General features: G+C 37.6%; 4 protein-coding genes and 1 non-coding gene across 7 annotated transcripts; 2 read left to right on the top strand and 3 right to left on the bottom strand.

Annotated features, from left to right (window-relative positions):
• Positions 1-316: 316 nt before the first annotated feature.
• Positions 317-3,095, bottom strand: LOC116212899 (GDSL esterase/lipase At1g09390). 2 transcript variants are annotated; one of them, XM_031547648.1, is made up of 6 exons: positions 2,736-3,095; positions 1,982-2,170; positions 1,666-1,826; positions 1,294-1,558; positions 835-919; positions 555-695 (listed from the first exon to the last, which is right to left on the bottom strand). In XM_031547648.1, the coding sequence occupies exons 1-5, from the start codon at positions 3,025-3,027 to the stop codon at positions 843-845; spliced, it is 984 nt and encodes a 327-aa protein (XP_031403508.1). In that variant the 5' UTR covers positions 3,028-3,095; the 3' UTR covers positions 555-695; positions 835-842. The 2 variants fall into 2 exon arrangements, with proteins under 2 accessions (XP_031403501.1, XP_031403508.1); XM_031547641.1 differs by lacking the exon at positions 835-919 and having other exon boundaries at positions 317-695; positions 2,736-3,091.
• A 5,849-nt stretch (positions 3,096-8,944) lies between these two features.
• On the top strand, positions 8,945-14,275 carry LOC116196391 (WAT1-related protein At1g09380). Its single transcript, XM_031526081.1, has 7 exons — positions 8,945-9,316; positions 12,403-12,465; positions 12,648-12,764; positions 12,913-13,168; positions 13,307-13,465; positions 13,584-13,735; positions 13,844-14,275. Exons 1-7 carry the CDS (start codon positions 9,093-9,095, stop codon positions 14,010-14,012), a joined length of 1,140 nt encoding a protein of 379 aa, XP_031381941.1. The 5' UTR covers positions 8,945-9,092; the 3' UTR covers positions 14,013-14,275.
• A 1,379-nt stretch (positions 14,276-15,654) lies between these two features.
• On the top strand, positions 15,655-18,006 carry LOC116192798 (ADP-ribosylation factor). Of its 2 annotated transcripts, none has more exons than XM_031521443.1 (7): positions 15,655-15,810; positions 16,223-16,397; positions 16,488-16,558; positions 17,132-17,251; positions 17,338-17,456; positions 17,560-17,641; positions 17,754-18,006. In XM_031521443.1, the coding sequence occupies exons 2-7, from the start codon at positions 16,250-16,252 to the stop codon at positions 17,757-17,759; spliced, it is 546 nt and encodes a 181-aa protein (XP_031377303.1). In that variant the 5' UTR covers positions 15,655-15,810; positions 16,223-16,249; the 3' UTR covers positions 17,760-18,006. The 2 variants fall into 2 exon arrangements, with proteins under 2 accessions (XP_031377303.1, XP_031377305.1); XM_031521445.1 differs by having other exon boundaries at positions 15,702-15,810; positions 16,226-16,397.
• A 2,192-nt stretch (positions 18,007-20,198) lies between these two features.
• LOC116193320 (ABC transporter I family member 20) lies at positions 20,199-22,808 on the bottom strand. Its single transcript, XM_031522140.1, has 8 exons — positions 22,696-22,808; positions 22,266-22,492; positions 21,706-21,839; positions 21,352-21,471; positions 21,144-21,239; positions 20,892-21,044; positions 20,723-20,800; positions 20,199-20,616 (listed from the first exon to the last, which is right to left on the bottom strand). The coding sequence occupies exons 2-8, from the start codon at positions 22,435-22,437 to the stop codon at positions 20,377-20,379; spliced, it is 993 nt and encodes a 330-aa protein (XP_031378000.1). The 5' UTR covers positions 22,438-22,492; positions 22,696-22,808; the 3' UTR covers positions 20,199-20,376.
• Positions 22,787-22,860, bottom strand: TRNAI-AAU. The gene has a single exon. It is a non-coding gene; the product is annotated as a tRNA-Ile (tRNA).
• Between the last annotated feature and the right edge of the window lie 714 nt (positions 22,861-23,574).

A 23,574-nucleotide genomic window follows, 5' to 3' on the forward strand; every position in this document is an offset into this window, starting at 1 on the left:
TGGTTTCATCATTACGCCATCCAAAAAGCCAAGCCCGAATTAGGACTAAACTTAGGTAATAAATTGCCAATACCTCGTCACGTCATCGAAACGCGTTTGCCTTTTTGTTTATCTGACTTATATATCATTTTGATTTATCTAAGTTTGACTGCGGTGATTCAATATTTAACGTTCGACTCGGAAGATGATCTACCGTGTTTCAAGAGATAGTGAAATTTGAGCGTGTGCAACCCGATAACTATCTAGCACAACTAGTTGTTTTGATGAACGAAAATCTCAGTTATGAAATGACAGATGACACGCGATCACTCACCGATCGGGAACCTGTGGAGTGCATAAAAGCTCTCCTTAGAGGGCATTGAACATTTTATCAACTTTATAACTATATAACCCATATATGATTCGCAGTTAAGCAAAACTCATACACTTAATGGGTTTTAATCTTTCCATTTATTGAATGAATCAACCTTGACAAAAGAAATCAAACGGAGTGCGGGGCTGTGAATGATCCATGGACAGTATTTTTGAGGCGATGATCTCGTTAGCGGCTTCGGTGTAATGAATTCCATCCCAGCTTAGGAACTGAGACCCATCGCGGCATGCTTCGCTCCCAGGATTGCCACAGGTTGACCTGATGTTGTAATTATAGGGGGGTCCTCCATTGCCGCAACAAGTCACCAACGGGCTCGAGAAACCTGCAAGATTAATTAATTTGGGTCCACGAAGAAACATTCACTGCTGTATTTTCCTCTCCATGTAGCGAATGATAAAATCAAAAGAGAAAGGGTAAATTTCAATGACACCTCCTATAATTTGTGAAATGATCAGAGATACCTCTCTTTTCAAAAATTAGCCACGCACCACCCCCCTTTCGGGCCAAGAGAACACTCATTTTGCAACGTGGATCCCATGTACGGAACTGTATAAATGATTCGTTACTTAATTTCTTTACTAGAACCAAATCTGACTGGATTTAAGGAAAAAAACAATAGAAATAAGCAAAACGAAGGGTGGTGTGTGGTTAATTTTGAAAGGAGGGAGTGTCGCTGATCATTTTACAAATTAGAGGGGTGTCGTCGAAATTTACCCAAAGAAAAAACATAAAAATGTATTCTTGAATTTCTTATGAGGCGTAATGCGTGAAAAGCTTCGTAGGAATATAGAATAGAATATCGACCATTATTTGCGCAAAATGTGATTAATATTCTAACAGCACTCATCTAAAATGTAAGTGTGAAATATGCACAAAGTGAAATTATCACATCAAGTTTTGAGTGAATGAGCTTCATTTACCATAGCTGGTGGAGTTTGCGATGAGATCATATTTGATGGTGTATACATCCACATAAACTATTGCAGCGTCTTTCAACTGAGGTCTCATCTCTTGGCATAAATGGAGCAGCCCCTCATTGAACAATTTTGCAGCGGAATTGTACCTCGAAAGGCATCCATAGTGATCAAGCTCCTTCTCTTGAGCTAATGAAAGCTTCTGAGGGAGGCAACCCAATGGCCCGGTATTGTGAACCCAAAATTTTCGAGCTCCTTGGTCATACAGAGTCTACTTACATGAAGAAAGAAAAAAAAATATCAATCAATTTCTTCAGGGCAGCCAAAAGTACTTGAATGTTTGAACAGAAGATTGGAATTGATACAGATGGAGCTCACCGTCATTGCATTCCTTATTTCTGTGATGACAGAGGGTATCCTTTTGATGACCTGAGCATATGACATGTTTTTGGAGAATGAATCGGCCATATCATTCTGCCCGATATCAATCATGTAAAGAGCATTTCGAAATCCAGCATCACCGATCAGTCCTTTAGCCCCTACAAAGAAGTTAATGTCAACAATTTCACTATTCATTTTTCTCTGCTGATCCTTTAAGATTGGGAGGTGAAATACGGAATCATTGATAACAGTGCAGGATAAACAACACAAATAATTCAATCTCACAAAATATACAACAATAATTTAGCGTTACCTGAAGTAACGAGTTCAAGGGCGCGGGCCTTGAAATGAATAAACTGCATGACCTGAATGTTCAAAGAGAAGGGAACATATTTAGGGAGGGTGGAGGATCCAACGATGGCAAAGTTCGCGCCATTCGCAAAGTTGGAATTCGCTAATGAGTCTAGATACGGAGTGAGGAAGCTCGTGTTCAAACTTTGGCCTGCAAAATCATTTGTGCGAACCGTAAATCACGCATCCATCTCGTTATGCAAAGTTCAGATCTTTCATAGTCGAAACTCTGAGAGACCATTTGCTCAAAGTCTATATCAACAAACCGAACCAAGAGATGAGTCATTTATCGAAAATTATGCGTGGCCACCGGCTTTCTATCAGTACTCTTACATAAGCATCTCCCCCATAGCCTCGGTGAAAACAATGTCGGCTACAGCTATGAAGCAGATCAGTATTGAAAGCAGAGCAATGAACAATCCTAAGCATTACAGTGTGAAGCATCCTAATGGGCTTTACGTTACTGTACAGATCAACATGTTTGCAAGCTGAACGAAGGGTCACACCCCTAAGCTCCAAATAAACAGTTAGACATACATATTGATCCACTTTACCAATTTCAAGGCCGATCAAAAGTGACAGAGAGCAAATAATTCTGGCGCATCAGGACCATGAAGTGAAGCTCAAAAGCAATGTCGGCGAGCATAATGCGGAACAATTGAGATGAAGACCTGAGGAATGCTGTGGTGGTTGGGAAACTACTGAGTGGTACTTACAGAGGAAATCGATCACGAGGCGTCCATCACATAGCCTGCCGGTGGACCGGTGGAAGAAGGTGCGGCCGTTGGGAGAATTGACCGGGAAACCGAGCCCGGCGGCGAGGCCGCCCGTGTCCGAGTTGGAGTCGCCGAAGTTGAAGATGACGGGCGGGTTTTCGCAGGGGGAAGAGGCTGAGCCCGGGAGGGAACAGAGGATCAGTGAAGAGACGAAGAAGAAGCAGAAGAGGGGGAAGAAGAGGCGGTGAGAAGAACGGAGAGGAGGAGAGAGAAGGTAGAGAGAAGGTGGCATAGTGAAGAGATCGGAGACAGCAGGGAGCTCTGTTCCTTCGTTTGTCTTATGGATATGGACGTCCTCTTACATTACTGCTCTGTCCGGTGGTTGTTTGGTCCTTTGAAGACGATGGCAGTTCTAATCAACCCCCTGAACTTTACTCTTCTTACAATTAACTCCTCTGACTTGATTGACAAATGATAATGATTGATGATGTCCCTTTTTTGAGATATATATATATATATATATGGACGGTACTTTACTAATAGATCATGGGAGCTTATCCGGTCCCGAGCGGAATCAATCAAGAGTTCGCAAATATGTACAATTGATTGTAAAATTTAATATAGCATATTGTACTTTAGCTCCAGTCAATTATGTTAATTTTGCAGTTAGTGATTAAGTAATTCGAAGAAGACGTGTAGCCTGTCAATTGGACGAAAAAGTGAAGAATTATTATATTTGGCCCTCGCTCATTTTATAAATATGTTATGTGTATATATATATATATATATATGTATTTGTGTATGCATGCCTTCTGCAGGGCAGGATATTTGACGAAAAAAGTGACTGATGTCATTGCTCACCTCAATTGCAATTGGATGAATAAGTGAGGGTCCCATGATGCCTATAAAAGGCATCTTGCAACGTTAAAATGGGGGACGAGAGGCATTTCTCAAACACAAAACAAGAAAGGCATAACTCTAGGTTGCGTTTGATTTTAGAATTTAGTAAAATTGAGTTTTGAATTTAATTAATTTGTAATGATTGTGTTGTTGACTTATGAGTAAAAGTATAAAAATAATGATTGTATTGTTGAATTGTGAAAAAAACAAAAATAATGAATAGTTGAGAGAATTTAGTATTAAAAATTGAATTGAATTATTAAAAAAATTGAAGAAAAATGAAAAAGTAACAATTGTGTTGTAAGATAAATGGAATTAAATGGAGTGAAAAAAAAACAAAATTGTAACGAAACGAGTGAGTATGAGAAAGCTAGAAAAAATGTATAGGGAGGGAAGAGCCCGAGAGGGTCTTTCAAATACTCTTATGGTGTGTTTGGTTTTAGAGTTAAGTAGAGTTGAGTTTTGATTTTAATTGATTTGTAATGATTGCGTTGTTGAATTATGAGAAAAAGTGTGAAAAAAGCAATGAATAGTTGAGAAAAAGTAATGATTGTATTGTTGAATTGTGAAAAATGTAATAAATAATTGAGAGAATTTAGTATTAAAAATTGAATTGAATGGTTAAAGAAATTGAAAAAAAATGAGAAAAATAATAATTATGTTGTTGATTTTTGTTGTGTAGTAAGTAAAGTTAAAATTAAAATTAAAATTTTAAAAACGTAATTCACAAATCAAATAGAGCATCAGAGTTTTGTATACAATAGTATAAAATAGAAGAATAATTTTTGTATCAATAGCAATTTAGTATGTTTATTTTGGGCCTTTTTGGATCAGTCCCTACCTAGGGTTGAATAAATTTTCATAAATTATTAATTGAGTAGTAAGTAGTACCAATCAACCTCCATATGTACTCTTGTTGGGACTTATGAGAGGATAACTTTAAATATAAATTGCGAGAATAACGCGTTTTACAATTTTATACTCTCAAAAAAAGAGACACGGACGGTAATTCTAACAGATTGCAATAGGAGCCAGGTCCATTGTAGCTTTTCATGGGCCAGTAATGAGCCTGGCATTTTGGGCATCTTGTCCTGCAAATTTTTTTATATGACGAATGGTTGACCCAGCCCACCATGCAACATCCTCAAGCAAATAAATTAAAGAAGTGGAGAAAGGACCAAAATAAGTGAAACATACATGCTTAAGACTAGGAGAATTATATATATGGGATTCATATAAAGGTATTAAAGGGTATGTATACACGAGACAGATGTGCTTATACATCGAACTCGTAGGTATCTTGTTACACTCGACATGTGATATATATACTTCTACACATAGAACTTTCATCGAATTTTAAAGAGATGGCATGGTGTGTCTCGGGTACCCAAGTAAACATTATCTCGATAACATGTAATATCTCCATTGATGGAGCTATATAGCTCTGTAGTGGTGTGTATAGGGCTAAAGGGCCCTAATTATTTTTATGTGCTATAAAAAATACGTGGAGAGGATGTGCTTTTCCCAGCATATTGAGGGAGGGAGGAGAGTAGCTGTTGGGGTTGTGTTGGGCTGTGTGGTGGTGTCTAATTAATGATGAAGGGTTAGCTAATTGGTTTAGGCCAATGCATGTCGTCGGTTTTTGTTTCCTCTGATGAGACCTTCGGAAGAAGAGAAGAGTCATTCATTTGACAACAACTAACCAAGAACAACCCCCCCGCCTCGATAATATTTAATGTCTGTGCATTCACCAACAAACCACTTCATCCCCCCACAATACCAGCTAGCTAGATTCTTCAAAGATATATATAGGCATCACTTTATTTTTTTATTACAAAGAAGATCAATAAATATAGTACAAAGAAATATAAATTTCAATAATAACTAATAAAAGGAGTAAGGGAATTCACCAAATATTAAATCTGAAACCTTTTAGTTACCAGACGAGAGTGTATGTCATTGTATTACGCTCTCTTTGATTAACTAATTCAAATTATTATAAGTACAGAAATGATAAAATACTAAAATAAAAATATAACAATATCTGTAATCGAAAAAATATAATAATATCAAAAAAAAAATCTATGGTGCCTCCATGACATCTATCGTATGTATTCCTACTTAACAATCACTGGGTTGTCCGAATGAGAAAGAAAATTATAAAATCTCCCATCACAATCAAACTTGGAATTGGCATCATAAAATGGTATAATTTCCATTTCTAGCTAGTATATCATAGAAAAGGGATGCCGGATCCCATAGTCTCATGATTGAGTGTGCACACATACTACTTGATGGATTAGCTTATCCTATCTTGACCTACATGGAGAAGTGATCCTATCAAACCCTATTTTCCCCTGATGACATAACAACGAACAACTCGATCAAATAAAAAAAGAGTAACGTAATGGCGCATCCCCTCGCTTTTTAATATAGAGGTCGCAAGTTTGACACTTAATGGCTCCTTTATTAGTTACTAAAATTTTCTTTTATTGTATCAGGCCTTGATTCTCCTTGTAATCGGAAAAAAGGAAAAAAAAAAAAAAGAACAACAATCGACACCTTTGCAAGTATGATTGTCACAAACCAAGTCCAAAACAACGAACCCTTTTCTAAGAGAAGCTAATTGGCTGAGGTGTATATATATATACACATTAGCGAATCTACAGGTGCGTTACACGTGAAAAGTTTCTCATTTAAGTGGTAAGATGTAATAATTATAAAATTCTAGAAAATATTAAAAAAATAAATTTCATCCAAAAAATATATAATTAATTATATAACATCGTTAATAATCTTATTGGTTGGTTTAAAGATATTAAATCCATAAATATGAACTACTTAATATCATTAATGTATATTGATAATTTTCATTTAAATACAACATTACTAATAATATAAATAATTAATTCAATTATTTTTGCCAGAATTAAGTCGATTTTCCTTAAAAAATTAAGGTTAATATAAGAAGTGAAGGTATAATCTTTTTATATTGCGTGTTTCCAAACTATTATATGTTTGTTGAAATTTTAAAGCAGTTGATTGAAACAAAAGAAGAAAAAAAAATTTCAATTCTAATATTTAATCGAAAAGAAATTGTAGTAAACATTTATTTAAGTACACTAGTAATCTAACATTCTCGTTGTATTACAAATATTATAAAATTTAAAATATGCAAAAATAAAACATGAGCAATAATTAATTAATTTAAAAGCTTTAGTCGAATGCATGATTAAAATCATGATAATTAAAAGCAAAAAAGTAAACACTGTTAAAGAAAAATGAGAGAAAAGCAAAATAATAGAATCTGTAAATTCTAAAATATTAGAACAATTATATATACACATATAAAGAGCAAACTTATGGGAAAAACGAAAGAGAAAGGTAGACCGGGCCCGTGGTGGTTCGTCGAAGGGCACCACCGCCCCTGGTGAGGTCGTCGGCGGGTGGTGGTTGTCGATCAAAGGGTCCTTCTGCTCAATTTCTTGCTTCCAATGAAAGTATGACCAAGAGTACGGAGAAAATATTAGAAAGAAAACGATAAAGGACAATCAAATAATATCTCCAAATATAAATGGAAACCTACAATATCCTAAAAAAAAGAGTAAAATCTATGAATGAGGAATTACTCAAGAATCGTACGTAAATATTTTCTATTAAAGATCCATAAATTATAAGTGAATAGATATTTTATAAGAGATGACATATCTTTTAAAATATAAGACATGACCACGGAGATTTTCGGGCAACAATATTGACAATCTTTTGAGACTTCTTAGAAAACTATTATAACGAAAAATTTTAGAGGGAGAAGGGAGTTCAAATGATTTTTCATATGTTTATTTGAAAATTAGAAGGTATATATTGAAGAAACAAATGCAACTTTTTGAATAGTCACATCCCTTTAGTAATTACATCATTTCATCAAAAAATTATTCCACCAAATATGAAATAGTACTTGATGATTAGATTTATTTATACTAATTTAACTATTAAATTTATCTTCTTATTAAATTATACCTTTCTCTTTAGTTTTTGATCGGATATTTATAGTTTCTTTATTATATTAAAGAAGATATATAATTTTTAATAAAAATTAAAAGTTAAGTGATGTATAAATTTTATTTTGACCTACGGGATACAGTGGTCTCTTGAAATATTGTTTGAAAAGTTGTTTCCCTTGTATTGTTTGAATGTAGGGACATTTACTAAAAGGTACAATGATTTTAAGAAATAATTTCGTTTTATTAGTTATGTAAAGGAGCAAATTTGTACTATCATTGCTTAAGCAAGGGCAAAATAGAAAGAATAGTTAGAGAAACACCTCATACTTATCTTTTTACCATTGAAAGCGTGAAACGGTCCAAGAGACGACCGTGAGAAATCACTAAGCAATGAACATATGATACAATAAACTTTTGATGAAAAAGAATAGGACAAACTTACCCGCAATAAGGACTAACTCGATTGAAATGGATGTGAGAGAAAAAAAAATCAAAAATCAGTGATAAAAAGAAAGAACATGAATATAAGCATTATGAAAGTATGCGATTAAAAGTAACGAATCTAAAGGGTGCAAGTAAAAATCACGAGAATATAGGGGTATTTTTGAAATAATAAAAATTTGAGAAACGACTCATACTTTATATATATATATATATATATATATTGTGTGTGTGATTAAGGTTCCTTGACGAATGAGGTTGCCGAATTCAAGAAGGAAGCCAAATATAAAGACAAAACCGAAAATGGAAATCAATTACGGAGGCAAAAGAAAAGAAAATGGTGTGGAAGAGTCCCCTGTGAAGCTAATATGATGGGGGCAAGATATCAGGCAAGGCAACCCTTTCCCTATCCCATGCATGCGCCCAAGTGTTGCAAGCAACCCTTCTCCCTTTTGGCTTCTCCTCCATATATAACCGCACCACCACAATTATCGCATTCACGTAATGATAATAACAATATATAGTAATAAAAGTTGATGGCTCGGATACCGTGCCTGCGAAGATAACAACATCGTGCTCTCATTTCGAGAAAACAGAGTTTGAATTCTACTAAAATGTTGTGCGTAATTACGTAATTTCGAAGTTACCCTTAAAGCTAAATCTGGACGACGTAATTACACGGACTGCTTAGACCAATTCTGATCTATTAACACAATGGACTGTTATTATATATATATATATATATAGATATAGAGTGTGTGTGTTTTATACATGCATGCATGCATGATTTTTGTGACACTTTGTTTAATATTGGTGCAGCTCCTTTGCTCCCCACCCTTCCCTCCTTCATATTTATACCCTCTTCCCCTCACATTCTTCACTCCACCCTCACTACTCTCCCAAACACGCTTCTCTCTCCAGCTCCCAAGCTAGCTTTTTCAAATCTACCCAGCTGGGAGATTAGAGAGGGAAGAGTTGGTAGAAGAGAAGAAGGGGGATAAAATAGAGAAAAATGGTGGGTTCTTCGGTATCGTCATCGTCGCTGATTAGCTCTGGTGCCCGTGGTGGCGAGCTGATGCCCTTCATAGCAATGGTGATGCTACAAATCGGGTACGCTGGAATGATGATCTTATCAAAGCTCGCCATGGATGCAGGACTCAACCCTTTCGTCTTCGTCACATATCGCCAGATCTTCGCCACCATTGCCACCTACCCTTTTGCTTTCTTCTTGGAGAGGTAATTTTTTTTATGTAAATATTGGCTATCATTCACAAAGAACCCACAGAAACCTCAATCCCACAATATCATATATAAACGATTACGTACACCCTTAATCGCAAAAATTGGCTTTTTATCATTATATATATATATATATATATATTCATCATCACTCCATAGTTTTGTTCTCTAGCTAGCTCATTATTTTTTTTTTTGAGGAGGAGGTTCTATACAAACAAATACACATCTATGTATATATAGTTGATTCTGCCTCTTCAAGAAGGCAATCTTTACGCAAGAACCCAGAGAGATTAGAGTCAATATATTTGTTTTGCTTTCTCTGTTCACGTAATATCTACTACTCTTTTTTTTTTTTAAGGAAGAAAGTTTTCCCTTGGAAAGATGAGAGTTTTTTCCATTGTTACGAATATATGCCTGACAACTAAGCTATATATATATATACGTTAGCTCCTCTTGAAATAATGAAGACAGTTTGAAAAGAATTTGTTTCATGTAATAGATTGGACACCCATGATGTTACCGTAAATAATCATATAACAGTTTATATATATTTTTTGGGTTACACATATAACAATTCACATTATTTTCGATGAATTGTAAGGTTTCATGCATGCCATCTTAATTTATCAGTCTCTCCTGATTCTTATATATGTACCTGAGATTAATTTTTAGATGGAATCAGGCCAAAAACATTTAAATTATGTATATTAGATCGCGTGTACATATATAAAACTATCACTTCACCGAAAAAAAAACTACCAAATATTTCTGACGTTTTAGACGAGTATTCAGATAGAAAGTTTACCTTGTGGTTCTGGACTAAATAACTTGGGGAAACAATAATCGCTTGATCTTAGTCAATAAAAATATACATATATATCTAACGCATAATATATTCATGAGTAATATTGTCAAAAACTCAATTTTGACTCTTAGAAACTTATAGTTTTATATTTTAACTTTCGATACATAGCGAGTCAAATCGCTTGTAAAAACTTAAATGTGATATATAAACTTTTATAGAAGTGTGAGTTATTCAGTAGAATCTGTAAAAACTTGAGTTTACGGAAATTGAATGAACTTATTGTCATTTTTATGTTAATTTAAGGGATATTGACAGATTTTTTTTCAACTCTTGGAACTTAAAAAATGGAGAATCAATTCATAACTTCTTGTAACCTCGCTTTTTTTTTCCTTTTAATATACAAAATTGATATTTGGAAGCTAAAATAAGAATAAAATGTTTGGTTGGTTTTATAGAATATCAATAGTAATGTATGTTGATTTTTAGTTTTATGTCACATAAAGTTATTATTTGTGGATCTATGTTTGAAAGTACATTCAAAACACTACGTTCATTTTTATAAAACTTACCATTTTTCCATTTGATAATTTTGATCTAAGCTTCGATTTTGTAAACCCTATATCATTTTCAGTTAAAAGTTAAATTATGGCAGCCTTGCGGATGAGAGACTAAAAATTTGTTACATATATAAATATATACAACTGAACGTTTGAGATTGAAAAAACATCAAAGAGACTTGGGGAGGAGCTAAGCTACCATCGTTCATGGGAACACTATCAATTGTTGTGTCAATGAAATTAACTGATTGTTGTCTCGATGAATTAATTGAAGTAGGCATGCATGTGTGCCACACGCCATTCTCACTCATTTATTGAAAAAGCTAACTTAAATTTATCATGAACAAAACATGGATTGATTCGAATGGTTCGATGTTTGTTCATTTTAAATAAGATCTCGGATTCAGTCTTGTAAATGAAGAAAATTCATATTGGTAGAGATTTATCTCTTAGTGAATCGACCTGATTAAAATTAAATTAGTCGGAATCTATTGGGTTTTTGAATACTAAAGTGTATACCAAAAAATTATTTATTAGAAAAAAAAAGTAGAAGATGGAGGAGGAGAAGGAGAAGAGGAAATAAAAATTTCCTCTTCCATATATAGAATAACTACATGGTCGATTTGAAATGCCACTTTGTCCCCTTAATGTTTATTATATATTCATAGAAGATTCTACAATGAAAATTTGTCATGGTGTCAAAAACACACACAAAAAAAAAAGGTTTGTCGTAATATAAAGACACCCGGGTAGTAATTTCACATATAATATCTCGTACTTAATCATTTTTAGTTGATGGACAACATTGTCTTGATAGCATACTTTATGACCTCTTTAGAAGTATTATACTTTTTCTTTTAATTTGTATGTTTCGTCACCATAACAAATTGTAATAATAGAAAAGCCCATATTCATAATTTATCGAGTCAGCTCAATTAGAGTCTTTTTACAAAATTTTCCAGAGAATTACACAGCCAACTTCAAGCCCTATCCCAAGCTAGCAGTCTTCTTCACCTCTCTACTCAATTCACATTCGGAAAATAATTAATTTTAACTCTATAATTTAAGGTAATTCTAGTTGTAAGATTCTTTCCCTTCTGTTTTTGATCTTCACCCGAGTTTACTTTGTGAAGTTTTTGGCTTCCCTTAACTCCTCTCCTTTTGAAAAATACAAAAGTTCATCGAAACATTAAGTTCACTCTATGAATTTCTACGCGATGCGTGGTCAAATGTATATATCGGTTAAATTATAAATTTACATTTCGAAATCTTTGAAGTTATGTTTATATTTATGTTACTGATATGGAATACATTTATGGTACTTTTACAATGTTCAGTCTTATTTTGAGAGTGTCTTTGATAATAAGAGTATAATTATCTTTTTAAAATAAGAACTGAACAAATAAACTCTTCCATGAGTTTACATCACAAGTCTACATTTCGAGCCTTCAAGACATCCACCGAGTCTACATAGATTCTGACGAGTTTGACAACCTTGTTCATAAACCCTCTCCAGGGCATGTCCCTTTAATTCTTTTCCTAAATTTAACTTACATTAATTGTTCAACACAATTGTTTCTTTCTTCTTCTTCTTCTTCTTCTTCTTTTTTCGGAGTTACAAGAGATGTCTAATACAAGGAGAAATTATATATATTCTCTTGGGTGGAAGAAGATAATTGTATTGACGGTTCTGTTTATTCTCAATCCGATCTGGTTTGTAGGAAGACAAGGCCGAGGATAACGCTGTCGGTCCTGTTCCAAATCTTCTTGTGTTCTCTCACAGGGTAATGGTTTAAGTCTCCACACGTTTAATGTCCTTTGCATTTCTCAATATCACAAATCTCAGAAAATAGTTATGCAAATCGAACTACGAATGAAGAAAAGATGAAGTGTCTGAGGAGGATCGATTAAGTTAACGAAATGAAATCGAACATCAGACAACGAAAATATTTGATGTCGTGTGCAGGGTACTAGGCAACCAAGGGTTGTATTTCATCGGACTGGACAATTCAACCCCAACAATTGCCTGCGCATTGGCCAATATTCTCCCCGCCGTGACTTTTCTATTCGCTGTCCTTTTCAGGTACGTACCATAGCTAACAAGTTAAACTATCGGAAGTTTATTAATGAGTAGTGATCGATCAGGAGATCATTTTATTTCTTTTTAATTCCGAAACTTGGTTAACCAATCATGTGAGTGAAGGCTAGTGTTAATTATAATGTCATTGTAGACAAGAGACACTCGGGTTGAGGACTATTGCAGGGCAGGCAAAGGTGGTTGGGACGCTAGTGTGTGTTGGCGGAGCGATGCTGCTTTCATTTTACCACGGCCCTGAGATCGGAGTCGGCAACTCCGCCATCCACTGGAAGTATGCAGAGAAGATGACAGATAATAAGAACAACTCTGCCAACAAAGTCAATTTCTTCTTGGGGCCTTTCCTCCTCCTCCTGAGCGCTGCTGCCTGGTCACTCTGGTTCATCATCCAAGTAATACTGACTCATCTTCTCTTGACAATTAGATGCTAAAATTGTTCTTCGGCATTGATATTGAGAATTTTCTCGATCCATAGCCTTCTCTCTATATATGTTCGACTTTTTCTTACATAAATATATCTCATTCTTCAGGCAAGATTGAGCACCACATTCTCAGCTCCTTACACAACCACAACACTCATGTGCCTCATGGCTAGTGTCGAGTGTGCAATTGTTGGGGCATGCGTTGAACATGACATCTCAGCCTGGTCTCTTAACTCGGGTATTAAGATCATCGCAAGTCTTTATTCGGTAAGCTTCTGATCGAACTTCCATTATATTGCAACAGTGACTATGTACAGGTATGTTGAATATCAATTAAGTCAAGTGATCATCAACTCAATGTGCATGTGGGGGGTTAAAATTCAAGGCTATCGTATGTTCTGCCCTGGCATTCTGCGTAATGTCTTGGTGCATCAAGAAGAAGGGTGCTCTCTATGTCTCGGTGTTCACCCCTTTGTTGCTAGTGATAACGGCTATCCTCAGCTGGGCCCTCCTTCGCGAGAAATTAAACCTCGGCATGTACGTATAATGAACTTCATCTTCTTATTTGATTAATCATTAATACACATACAACCCAAAATAATTCACGGTGTTACTGTTTGTTTAATTCGCGTGTTTTTAAATCAGATGTTTGGGATCGACTCTGATAATTGGGGGGCTATATGGCGTTCTATGGGGGAAAAGCAAAGAGGCCAAGCAAATAGGTATTATAAACAAGGATGAGATCAAACCGGATCTAGAGTTGCAACCGAATTCGCGGTTAAATGGTGATCATCATGTGCATGCTGAAGGCTAATTAAAACACGAGACTAGCTGTAGCAAGATTCCCGTGGAACTCTCCATCAGGCGTATGAGAGACCATTCAAGATATTCCCGGACATATATCGGTAGGTTTTGCCTTGAGTTTGGTGCAGTCTAGGATATTCCGAACAAGAAAAAGGAACAAAAAGAGAAGTACGCAGTCTAGGGTGTAAGTTTCAGTAAGGAAATGTGCCTCTGTATAAGTTTGTTATCGCATTAGTTATTATATATGAGGAATAGGATGCTGCTCTTCTCCAATTTTCCTGCTCTTTACAATTTCCCTTACCAATGTTACATTTGTCAAATGTTTCATCAACTGTCATTAAGCTAATTTTGCTACCATAAAAAAAAAATCAATGAACTCAATGATGTAAGAAAAAATGTACGCTGTCCCGTTCGCCTCCTGGTGGATATGCTCCATTTGGAGTTGCCCGACCTCAAGGCTCAGCTTCCTGTAGTTGTCAGTGATAGGTCTTATGCAAGAAGATTTTCCTCAGGCTCATCTCAAACTAAGACTATACACCGCCGGCACACTGAGCAAGTGGCTAATGCATCCATAACCGGGCTAAGGTTAAACCGCCTCTTTCAAGGCTCAAATCTCAGCAGTGACAATGGACGTTCCATAGAATCAAGACAAACCTCCATCCAGAATTCCACTATGGCCACGGATCCATCTATGTTTAGATGCTTGAACCATTCTTAAGGACACCGGTATTGGGGTGCCTTTCTAGAGTATCATGTCGGTTCTTGTTGGGCCGGTTTCTCTCCTATATGGAGAATTGTGAGTGCGGGTGTTGGAAGTAATCCCACATGTAAAAGTTGATAGGAAATCCATAGGTTTATAAGAGATAATGGTCTAGCAACCCATTGGCTTAAGCTTTTGGGTTGCGGATGGGCCTGAGTCTGAAGTAGACCCGTGTTTTTACCTAACAAGTGGTATCAGAGCCCAAAGTAATGATCCTAGGAAAGTACACATGCTATGCGTGGAAACCCACACCGCACCAAGGTCCGAGTGTGGAACTCGTGGCTAGTGCAGGGCCTAACAATTAGTATCCAAGTCCGGAAGTGGAAGCCCGGCTCGAAGTCCTTCATATAGTCGAGAAGGGGGGAATTGTTGGGCCGATTTCTCTCCTATATGGAGAATGGTGAGTGCGGGTGTTGGAAGTAATCCCATATGAAAAAGTTGAGAGGAAATCCATAGGTTTATAAGAGATAATAATCTAGCAACCTATTGACTTAAACTTTTGGGCTGCGGATGGGCCCGAGTCTGAAGTAAGCCCATGGATTTTACCTAACAGTTCTTGAGCAGCATAAAGTTTCTGCAGCAAAGATCTATACTAGATGGGAGTGGGACTTGGGAGGCATGTAAATGACCTTGATGGTCTTTGCTCGTCGAGCAAGCATTGTCGTGTTTGATACTTGTCTTTGCTTGAGGCCCAATCAATCGTACTACGGGCCTTGATGCCCATTGGATCAATCGAAACCAATTTTTTATATGGGCCGTCAACGGTAAAGTCAACCTCTGAGGGTTGGAAACCCCGGGAATTTCTGTCGTGACGGTGCAACCAGCCGTACCTGATGGAATCTCCACGCCAGCCAGCCAAATTGACCACCACCTCTCCCAGGGGTCACTGACGCCGTTAGACCTCCGTTCCTTACTAACCATCTATAAAAACGCCAACAGATCGCTTCGTTTCCTCCATCTTGTCATCGTTGTCTGAGCTAAGCTAGGGCAGCTTCATACGGTGTGCCCTCTCTCCCTCTCCTCTCCTCAGCTCCCTCCTTCCGCCATTGTAAGATCTCTCTGCTTCTCTCTTTCTCTTTCCCGCTCAACCTCGTTCTCATGTGGATCTGATCTGTTCGTTTGCTCGTCATTCATCATTCTCTTCTCCAGATCTAGCTCTGTACAATCATTTTCTGCAGTAAGCTTCGTCGTTTCTTTGGTCATGGCTTGTTAGCGGTTCGTTTTGGGATAACATCGAGCTTTAGATCAGATCTGATGCTTTCTAGGCTTGATTCGCTATTTTGCTAGAGTTTGGCGATTCTCTTGCTTTTGGTGACAGATCTAATCTCGTTTCTTGTTAGTTTGAGCTAGATCTTGAATCTGTGGATTGTCTTGTTGATATCCATCTTTTCTGGTTGATGCTATGCCATCTGTGTTTGATTGTAATCTTTTCCTGATACTGGGTTTGCTCGAATCTGCAGCAGTTGTTGAATCCTGTGACGTAAAACATGGGGCTCTCTTTCACCAAGCTGTTCAGTCGGCTTTTCGCCAAGAAGGAGATGCGAATTCTTATGGTCGGTCTTGATGCAGCTGGTAAGACCACCATCTTGTACAAGCTCAAGCTGGGAGAGATCGTCACCACTATTCCAACTATCGGTATGTTGATATGTTCCTCTGGCAAGCATGTATCTTCCAAAACTATGCCGGTCCTTTTAGAAATGATCCTTACGCGTATGTCTTGTTCAGGGTTCAATGTGGAGACCGTGGAATACAAGAACATCAGCTTCACTGTGTGGGATGTTGGCGGTCAGGACAAGGTATATGGCATTCTGAAACTGACCTATTTGTTTTGGACCCTATAATCAGATCTTTCGACCGGTTGATAGAAAATTGCGTGGCTTTTAGATCTGCTATGTGATTTGTATCGATGGATGTGCTTATGGACGGTCTTGTGCTGATTACATTTTGCTTCATCAGCACGCAACATAAACATAAGCTACATCAAGTTCGGCCACCTCGTCTTTCAGATTTCCCATTTTTTTTCCATTAGGGAAGGCTATCCATGCTGTGGCAAACATACTTGAGTTGTCACACAAATTGTTCGCATAGCCCAATGTCTCTTATTGGTGCTTATGGACGGTCTTGTGCTGATTAGATATGCTTCCATCAGCACATAACAAATTCATAAGCTACATTCATTCTCCACGATTGTTTATGCTTGTCCATTTAGCAAATAATGGAAAGCCATCTATTTTGTGGCGGACATATGCTCACAGCTCATGCTTGAGCTAATGGTCTTATAATTAGTTTATTTTGAAGCTTTCTATGAGTTAAATAACTTACTGAGGCACCTGTCTGATACTGGATTGTTTATTGGCTGATGCATGTAGATTCGTCCTCTGTGGAGACACTACTTCCAGAACACCCAAGGGCTCATCTTTGTGGTTGACAGCAACGATCGAGACCGTGTGGTTGAGGCTCGGGATGAGTTGCACAGGATGTTGAATGAGGTAATGGAATGCACTGGCACTAATATTCAATTACTCTCTGATTTTGCTAGTTCTAGACACTTACTTGCTTCTTTCTTCACGTGTAGGATGAGTTGAGGGATGCAGTGCTCCTTGTATTTGCCAACAAGCAAGATCTTCCCAATGCTATGAATGCTGCTGAGATTACGGACAAACTTGGCCTCCACTCTCTCCGCCAGCGCCACTGGTATTTCCTTTCTCAATTTTGTGACTACATTTTTTTTTTGTTATCAATTCTTGATTATCTGGATTAGATGTTGATGTAACATCAATTTGTCTTTCGCTGACAGGTACATTCAGAGCACATGCGCAACTTCTGGTGAAGGTCTATATGAGGGTCTGGACTGGCTCTCCAACAACATTGCTAGCAAGGTGAGCTTTGATAGCGCTTTTTGGCTTAAAATTTAGTTGCATTTATGAACTGAATCTTTACATAGTTGGGTAATTAGTTCTGATTTTACTTTTTAATAATTGCGCTTTGCAGGCTTGAGTTGTCGTCCACATTCTTTGCGGGGAGTAGCGGTCGGAATTATTACCTGTGTTGAAGAATTTTCTTACAATGTTTTTCTGCCTGTGTTATATTAAATGTTTAGCATACAACAGATTGATTTTGCTGTGTAGATTTGAAATAATCCTCGAGGAGTTTTACATTTTATATCCATGTTGAGCGACTCGAAAAGACAGTGTATCCGCCCTCAAAATTTCTGCAAATTTATTATATTGATATCTTTTGGTAATTCTGTGTCCGGAACACACCTGTGTTAACTGATCAACCGTCATTCAAGATGAAATGAAAGCATTAGCATCATGACCAAAGCATGTGCTATTCCGAGGTTTCAAGTTCGACATGAATGTCATTACAATGTATCTTTAGGGTCTTCTTGTTTAGAAATGTATCTTTAGGGTCTTCTTGCTTAGAAATTGGATTACGGAATGCAGAATTTGCTTGTGATATCTGTATATTTCTATCTTATCAGTTGGTCGTTTGGTCGTGCATTCGAATGATTTTCTAGACTAAAGAAGCAGCCTCGGTTGGTTGGGTTGGTAGTGCACTCAAAATGCGAAAGAACTTCGAAATAAGCAGTCATGATCTGGACATTCAAATGAACTCTCATGTGTCATGGCGACGGAGTCATGGACTGGACATTCAAATTGACTGTCATATGTCATAGCAACTAGGCAGAACTTCCCCTATTTAGCATCCAAGGACGAAGGAAAAACACTGTCTTCTTATTGTGACATTTGCCTTTTATGTATGTTCCCTTTCGGAGCCGAGTTTTTGCCCAAATTAGATATATTTTTGAACCTATTTCCCATTATAGACTTCCTTACAAATTATTTCCCACAATAGACTTATATTATCTATCATTTATTTTTAGAGATCCCAAAACTTTTTCATTGTTTAATTTTAAGTCCCTCTCTGAAATTTAAACCGTGAAAAGTTTTAAAATGAAAGAAAATGCCAATCCATTAGTGATGGTAGGGGTCGATGTTGGGATGGGACCCCTAGGCGTGTAAAAAGACCAAAAACTCAAACTAAACCGCCGAACCAAGTCGAATAAAAAAGAATCGAAATGCTCAAATCGGTTGAAAAGTCTAATTCAATGTGACATTTTAGTAAAAAAAAAGGTTCAATTAATGACTTACTATATTCGCATCGCTGAAACGAGGTTCATTGAACCCAAGGCTTTGGTTAAGATTATTTTTTTGACAATAAAAATACTAAAATAGTTGAAATAAAATCTGATTTTCATATTGAAATAAATTTCTAAAAAATTAAAATTAAATCAATAAAACACTATTGACCACTAAAAAATGACTTTAATTTAAAATTTGACCCATAAGAATTGCATGTTACCAAGTGAAACCGGTTTATTTTTATCTAGTTTTTAATATTCTTTTAAAAATCCGAATAATCGGTTAACCGAGAAGAAAAATCGGTTATGTTTTGCTTGGTTTTCCTCATAGGCTTATTAGAGTTCGGGCTTATATCCCAAAACTAATTGAATTATATTTTCGTTTCGAACGATTCTTCGGAATAAATCGAAACTATGTCCATTCCTAGGTGCACCCACCACCCCTCTCTCCATTTGTTCAATCATGCATCCTTTTTAGGGTTAATAACAAAAAAAAAACACAAATTCTTTACATTTTAACAATTCTAGCACGAATTTTTTTCCTTAACCTAAAAATGTACAAATTTTCGATTTGATAATAATTTTATAACAACGTCAAATTTTCAATTAATTTGGATAAAATCAAGGCCACGAAAAGGGTGCCGGCAACCCCAATATGAGGGGAGGGGATGGTGGCCAGAATCGAGGCCCTACCCTCGGAATCGGGAGAACACTCAAATTAGGGATTCTCTCGATTTTGACGGGTGGAGCCACAACCTTGGCGATCACCCCTCTCTCCTGATTGGGTCACCGACATCCTATGTGACCTTGATTCTATCTAAATTAACGAAAAATTTGACGCAGTGCTATAATTATTATCAAATCGAAAGTTTATGAAAAAAGTTAATGAAAAAAATCGAAAGTTAATGAAAAAAGTTCGTGTTAAAATTGTTAAAATATAAAAAGTTTGTGTTTTTTTTTTTGTTATTAACCCTTTAGTTTATTATAACTTATCAGTTTTGATTCGCTTACATTTAGGAAAGGGATTTAGAGTCTTTAGAAGTAAATGAAAGATAGTATAAGTTTCTTATGAAAAATAATTTGTGAAGAAATCTATTGTCAGAAATAATTTCAAAAGTGGATCTAATTTGGGCAAAAACTCTTCGGAGCCTTTGCCATAATGAATGCTGCCGCCATATTACAGTACATTTTCAAAAAGAGCAAAACTTACAGCAGCCTGCATAGTAAGGCACTTATCTCATCATCTGTGAAACTACGCAATCCACATATACGACTAAGAATACACCAAAGAATATGAAAAAAATTGTAACAGAACCAAAAGCAAGGAATATCAATTACTAGTCTTCTTTCTTCTTATCATCACAGCCGCAAAGGTACAGGCCGTACGGCACTATTAGCCCATTCATGCTGTCTGGGTTCGAGTTTGCTGAGAAGCATGGGCTTCCCAAGTCCCAGCATATTGAGTTTAGTCTACTGCCTCAGGACACGGTTTGAGCTTAAGAAGAAGTTTTCTTCACCGGCTATAGTAGAGTGCAGCCTTCCTCCAGCCCACCCATTGTTCAATGGTCGAGCAGCCACGCAAGCGGGATCACCAGCCGCGCGACTCCCCTCGACTCGTTTCTCAAATTCCGGGAGACCACTCTCCTTCCTCTCTTTCCGTCTCTTCCTCTCCTCGTCTCTCTCTTTCCTCAGCCAACTCTCTACTGTTCTCTGCATAACCATTCTCAATGAGGGAACCAAACTATAACAAAAAGAATCGAACAAAACAACCTGTCTTGAAAGTTTTCGTGCAGAGAGGACATGGAATGCAACTGACCATGAGGGACAACTTGCTCATCTCTTTGATTTTGTCCATTGGCATAGCTAGTTGCAACTTTCCATGAGCTACATATACCTGCAACCCAACAATGCAATTAGCTATCTGAAATAAATCAAGATCAAATTTCAAAAATGAAAAATTGGAAAGGGCCAACGAAATGGCATACGATATGGCTTGGCCAGTCCTCTAGACCATCAAATATATGTGTAGCATAGATGATTGTGGCACCTCTCCCTTCGCATTCCTTTCTCAGGAACTTCAAAAGGTCAGCCCGAGCTAGCACATCAAGGTCCACGGTTATCTCGTCGAGAAGAAGCACCTAAATTTCCAGAAGACAGAACACGTGGGATACTGAAATTTTCAAGATAAATGGCAAACTCAACATGAAGCGACATTAGCTGAGAAAAGAAATATGCACCTTGAATGGCTTAAGGAGGCCCATGCAAATTTGTACTCGTCTTCTCTGACCGTCAGATACCCTATGCATCCTCCACGACAGATCAATATCGAGCACCTACATTTGTAAAACCACAAAACAGACTTTACCATTCTGCTTTCTCGTTTCTAAGGATAAAGAGAATAAACGATTCTTCCATTGGAATATAATTGAGAAAGAACCATCTTACCTTGACTAATTCTGCTCTTCTTTGGGGATCTATGCCTGCCACCCCAAGAATCATCTTTTCTGCAGAAACATCCATTTGAATGGGCACATCGAACCCAGCAAAAGCAACCTCTCGCCTCCACTGCAAAGTGATACGACCAAAAGCACGCTAAGACCCCATTTTAAATGATCTAGAAGTATGTTCTACGGAGAAGAACTTCTGTCCGACCCAATCTGCTAGCTAACATATTAGGCCACCCAAGATCTTCTCATAAACAACTCGTCATTGGAAATCGTTTGTGCAGTAAAAGTATTTTGCTGTTAGAGAATACTAGTGAATGATTCGTTTCTAAACAGAGAGACACAAATGTGTTACCTCGCCTCCAAGATAAGACAGGTCTCCCGAAGATGTCAAAGCCGTGTCATGGAAGGCTGATCTTCCGAGCACACGGACCATGTGGGGTTCAACCAAATGCTTGCCTCCTAAAATCTTTAAAATGGTGGTTTTTCCTACAATAAGCATTCGTTGGACAAAGTCACAATCAAACTCAATTCTTTCTTCAAAAGTACTGGAATGTATACTTCATCAGGACCATCTATTGCATAAACCAATTGTTGTCAGGAGCATTTCTTTATACTACATCCCAGAATCCTCCTTCTAGCCTGAAGCTTAGACAATGCATTTTGACTCAGCTTAACATGTAATCTCAAAATGATTTGCAGCAAACTAATAGCATGCGAACTCAATTCCGCATTTCTGATTTCACTCGGCAACTAGGCACCACACAGGACAGCACCGACTTTCCGTTTCAGCCCCGAATTTGCGAAATTACAGATATTGAAGACCATAATTCAGGCTGCTTCAATAAAACAAGATCCACAGAAGACGAAACTGGGCATTTACGTGATTGTTGGATCTCAAAGAGCTGAACGAACCTGCGCCATTGGACCCGACGAGGAGGCAGCGGTTGCCCTTATTGATGGTGAGAGAGAAACCATCGATCAGAGGCTTGGAACCGGGAGGAGGGTGGCCGTCGATTCCCGGGTAGGTGAAACTGAGGCCGTTGATCTCCACCGTAGGCACCGCCTCGTGCTCCTTGTCGGCCATTGCAGCTGAAGAAAGGCGGAAGCTTTGAACGAGGAAAGAGTGCTGGGGAAGCTGCCTATTAAATTAGGGGAGGTTAGGTGAGTCGAAAGCAACTGAGACTGAGTCAGAAGAGACGTGGCTTCGTCTCTTTCACCCGTCAAAGAGTCGCAAGAGTATCATAGAATTAAAGGAGACAGCAAATCGATCTGTGGAACTGCTCGATCAACGAAAAGGGGGAAAGGAAAGAAATTGGGATATCGAATGAATGAACAGAGCTACCTAACAACGAACTGGGTGGGTCTACTCTGCTTCTTCTTCCTCTTCAAACTGAAAATGATGAAGCAAAAAAAAATATATATATATAAAACTTTGGCCCATGCAGGTCTCGAACCTGCGACCTTCGCGTTATTAGCACGACGCTCTAACCAACTGAGCTAATAGGCCTTGTTGCTAACAGTTTCCCACATATCAAACAGATTATATAAGTGAGCTTGGTGATGGGACAATAGCAGGGGATGAGGATAACGGGAATCGAGTAGGTGATCTTCTTCCATGCTCTGGGAGTGAGCGTACCTTATGCATCTTTTTTGAGCTTTCAAACCGTGAGGACTGTCAAGTTTGTATCTTTACATGCTGACTGAATGTTGTACGCATGAATTGCTTTGGCTAGTTGGATGAAGTCACCAGGTGCTTGCAGCAGAAAGCCTACCTTGGAGATTTTAAGTCAGTTTCAGGAAGATTCAAGTTTTTTAGGTGATTCACTTATTGACAAGCATGATGTCCCAATGCAAAGTGTGCAGAGGTAACATTGTCAGTGCACCATAGTTGGCAGTCACAGTATATACGTAGCAATGAGAATCCTCAACTCGCCATTCCACTCTGGAAGCGTGTTATGGAGAAACGCTGAATGTACGAAGGCAGCTCATGTGAGCTCGGGCGATGGTGAGAGTGTTTCTCTCTGTCCCCTCAGCTTTTTCAGGAAGCGGGAGGAGGATGAATTAGTGGGCAACTGTCGGTTGCGTTGATAACAGAATTCTCTATTGTGATCTGAGTTACGCTGCATGCTTATGTTTGTTGATGCGGAGGGTTTTCATGGAATGTTTTGTTTCGAGAAAAAAGTTCCTCCTTTTGGTAGCAGATCTTTCTGATCAAGGCTTA

Source organism: Punica granatum, chromosome 1 (genome assembly GCF_007655135.1).
Source record: "Punica granatum isolate Tunisia-2019 chromosome 1, ASM765513v2, whole genome shotgun sequence".
Taxonomy (NCBI): Eukaryota; Viridiplantae; Streptophyta; class Magnoliopsida; order Myrtales; family Lythraceae; genus Punica; species Punica granatum.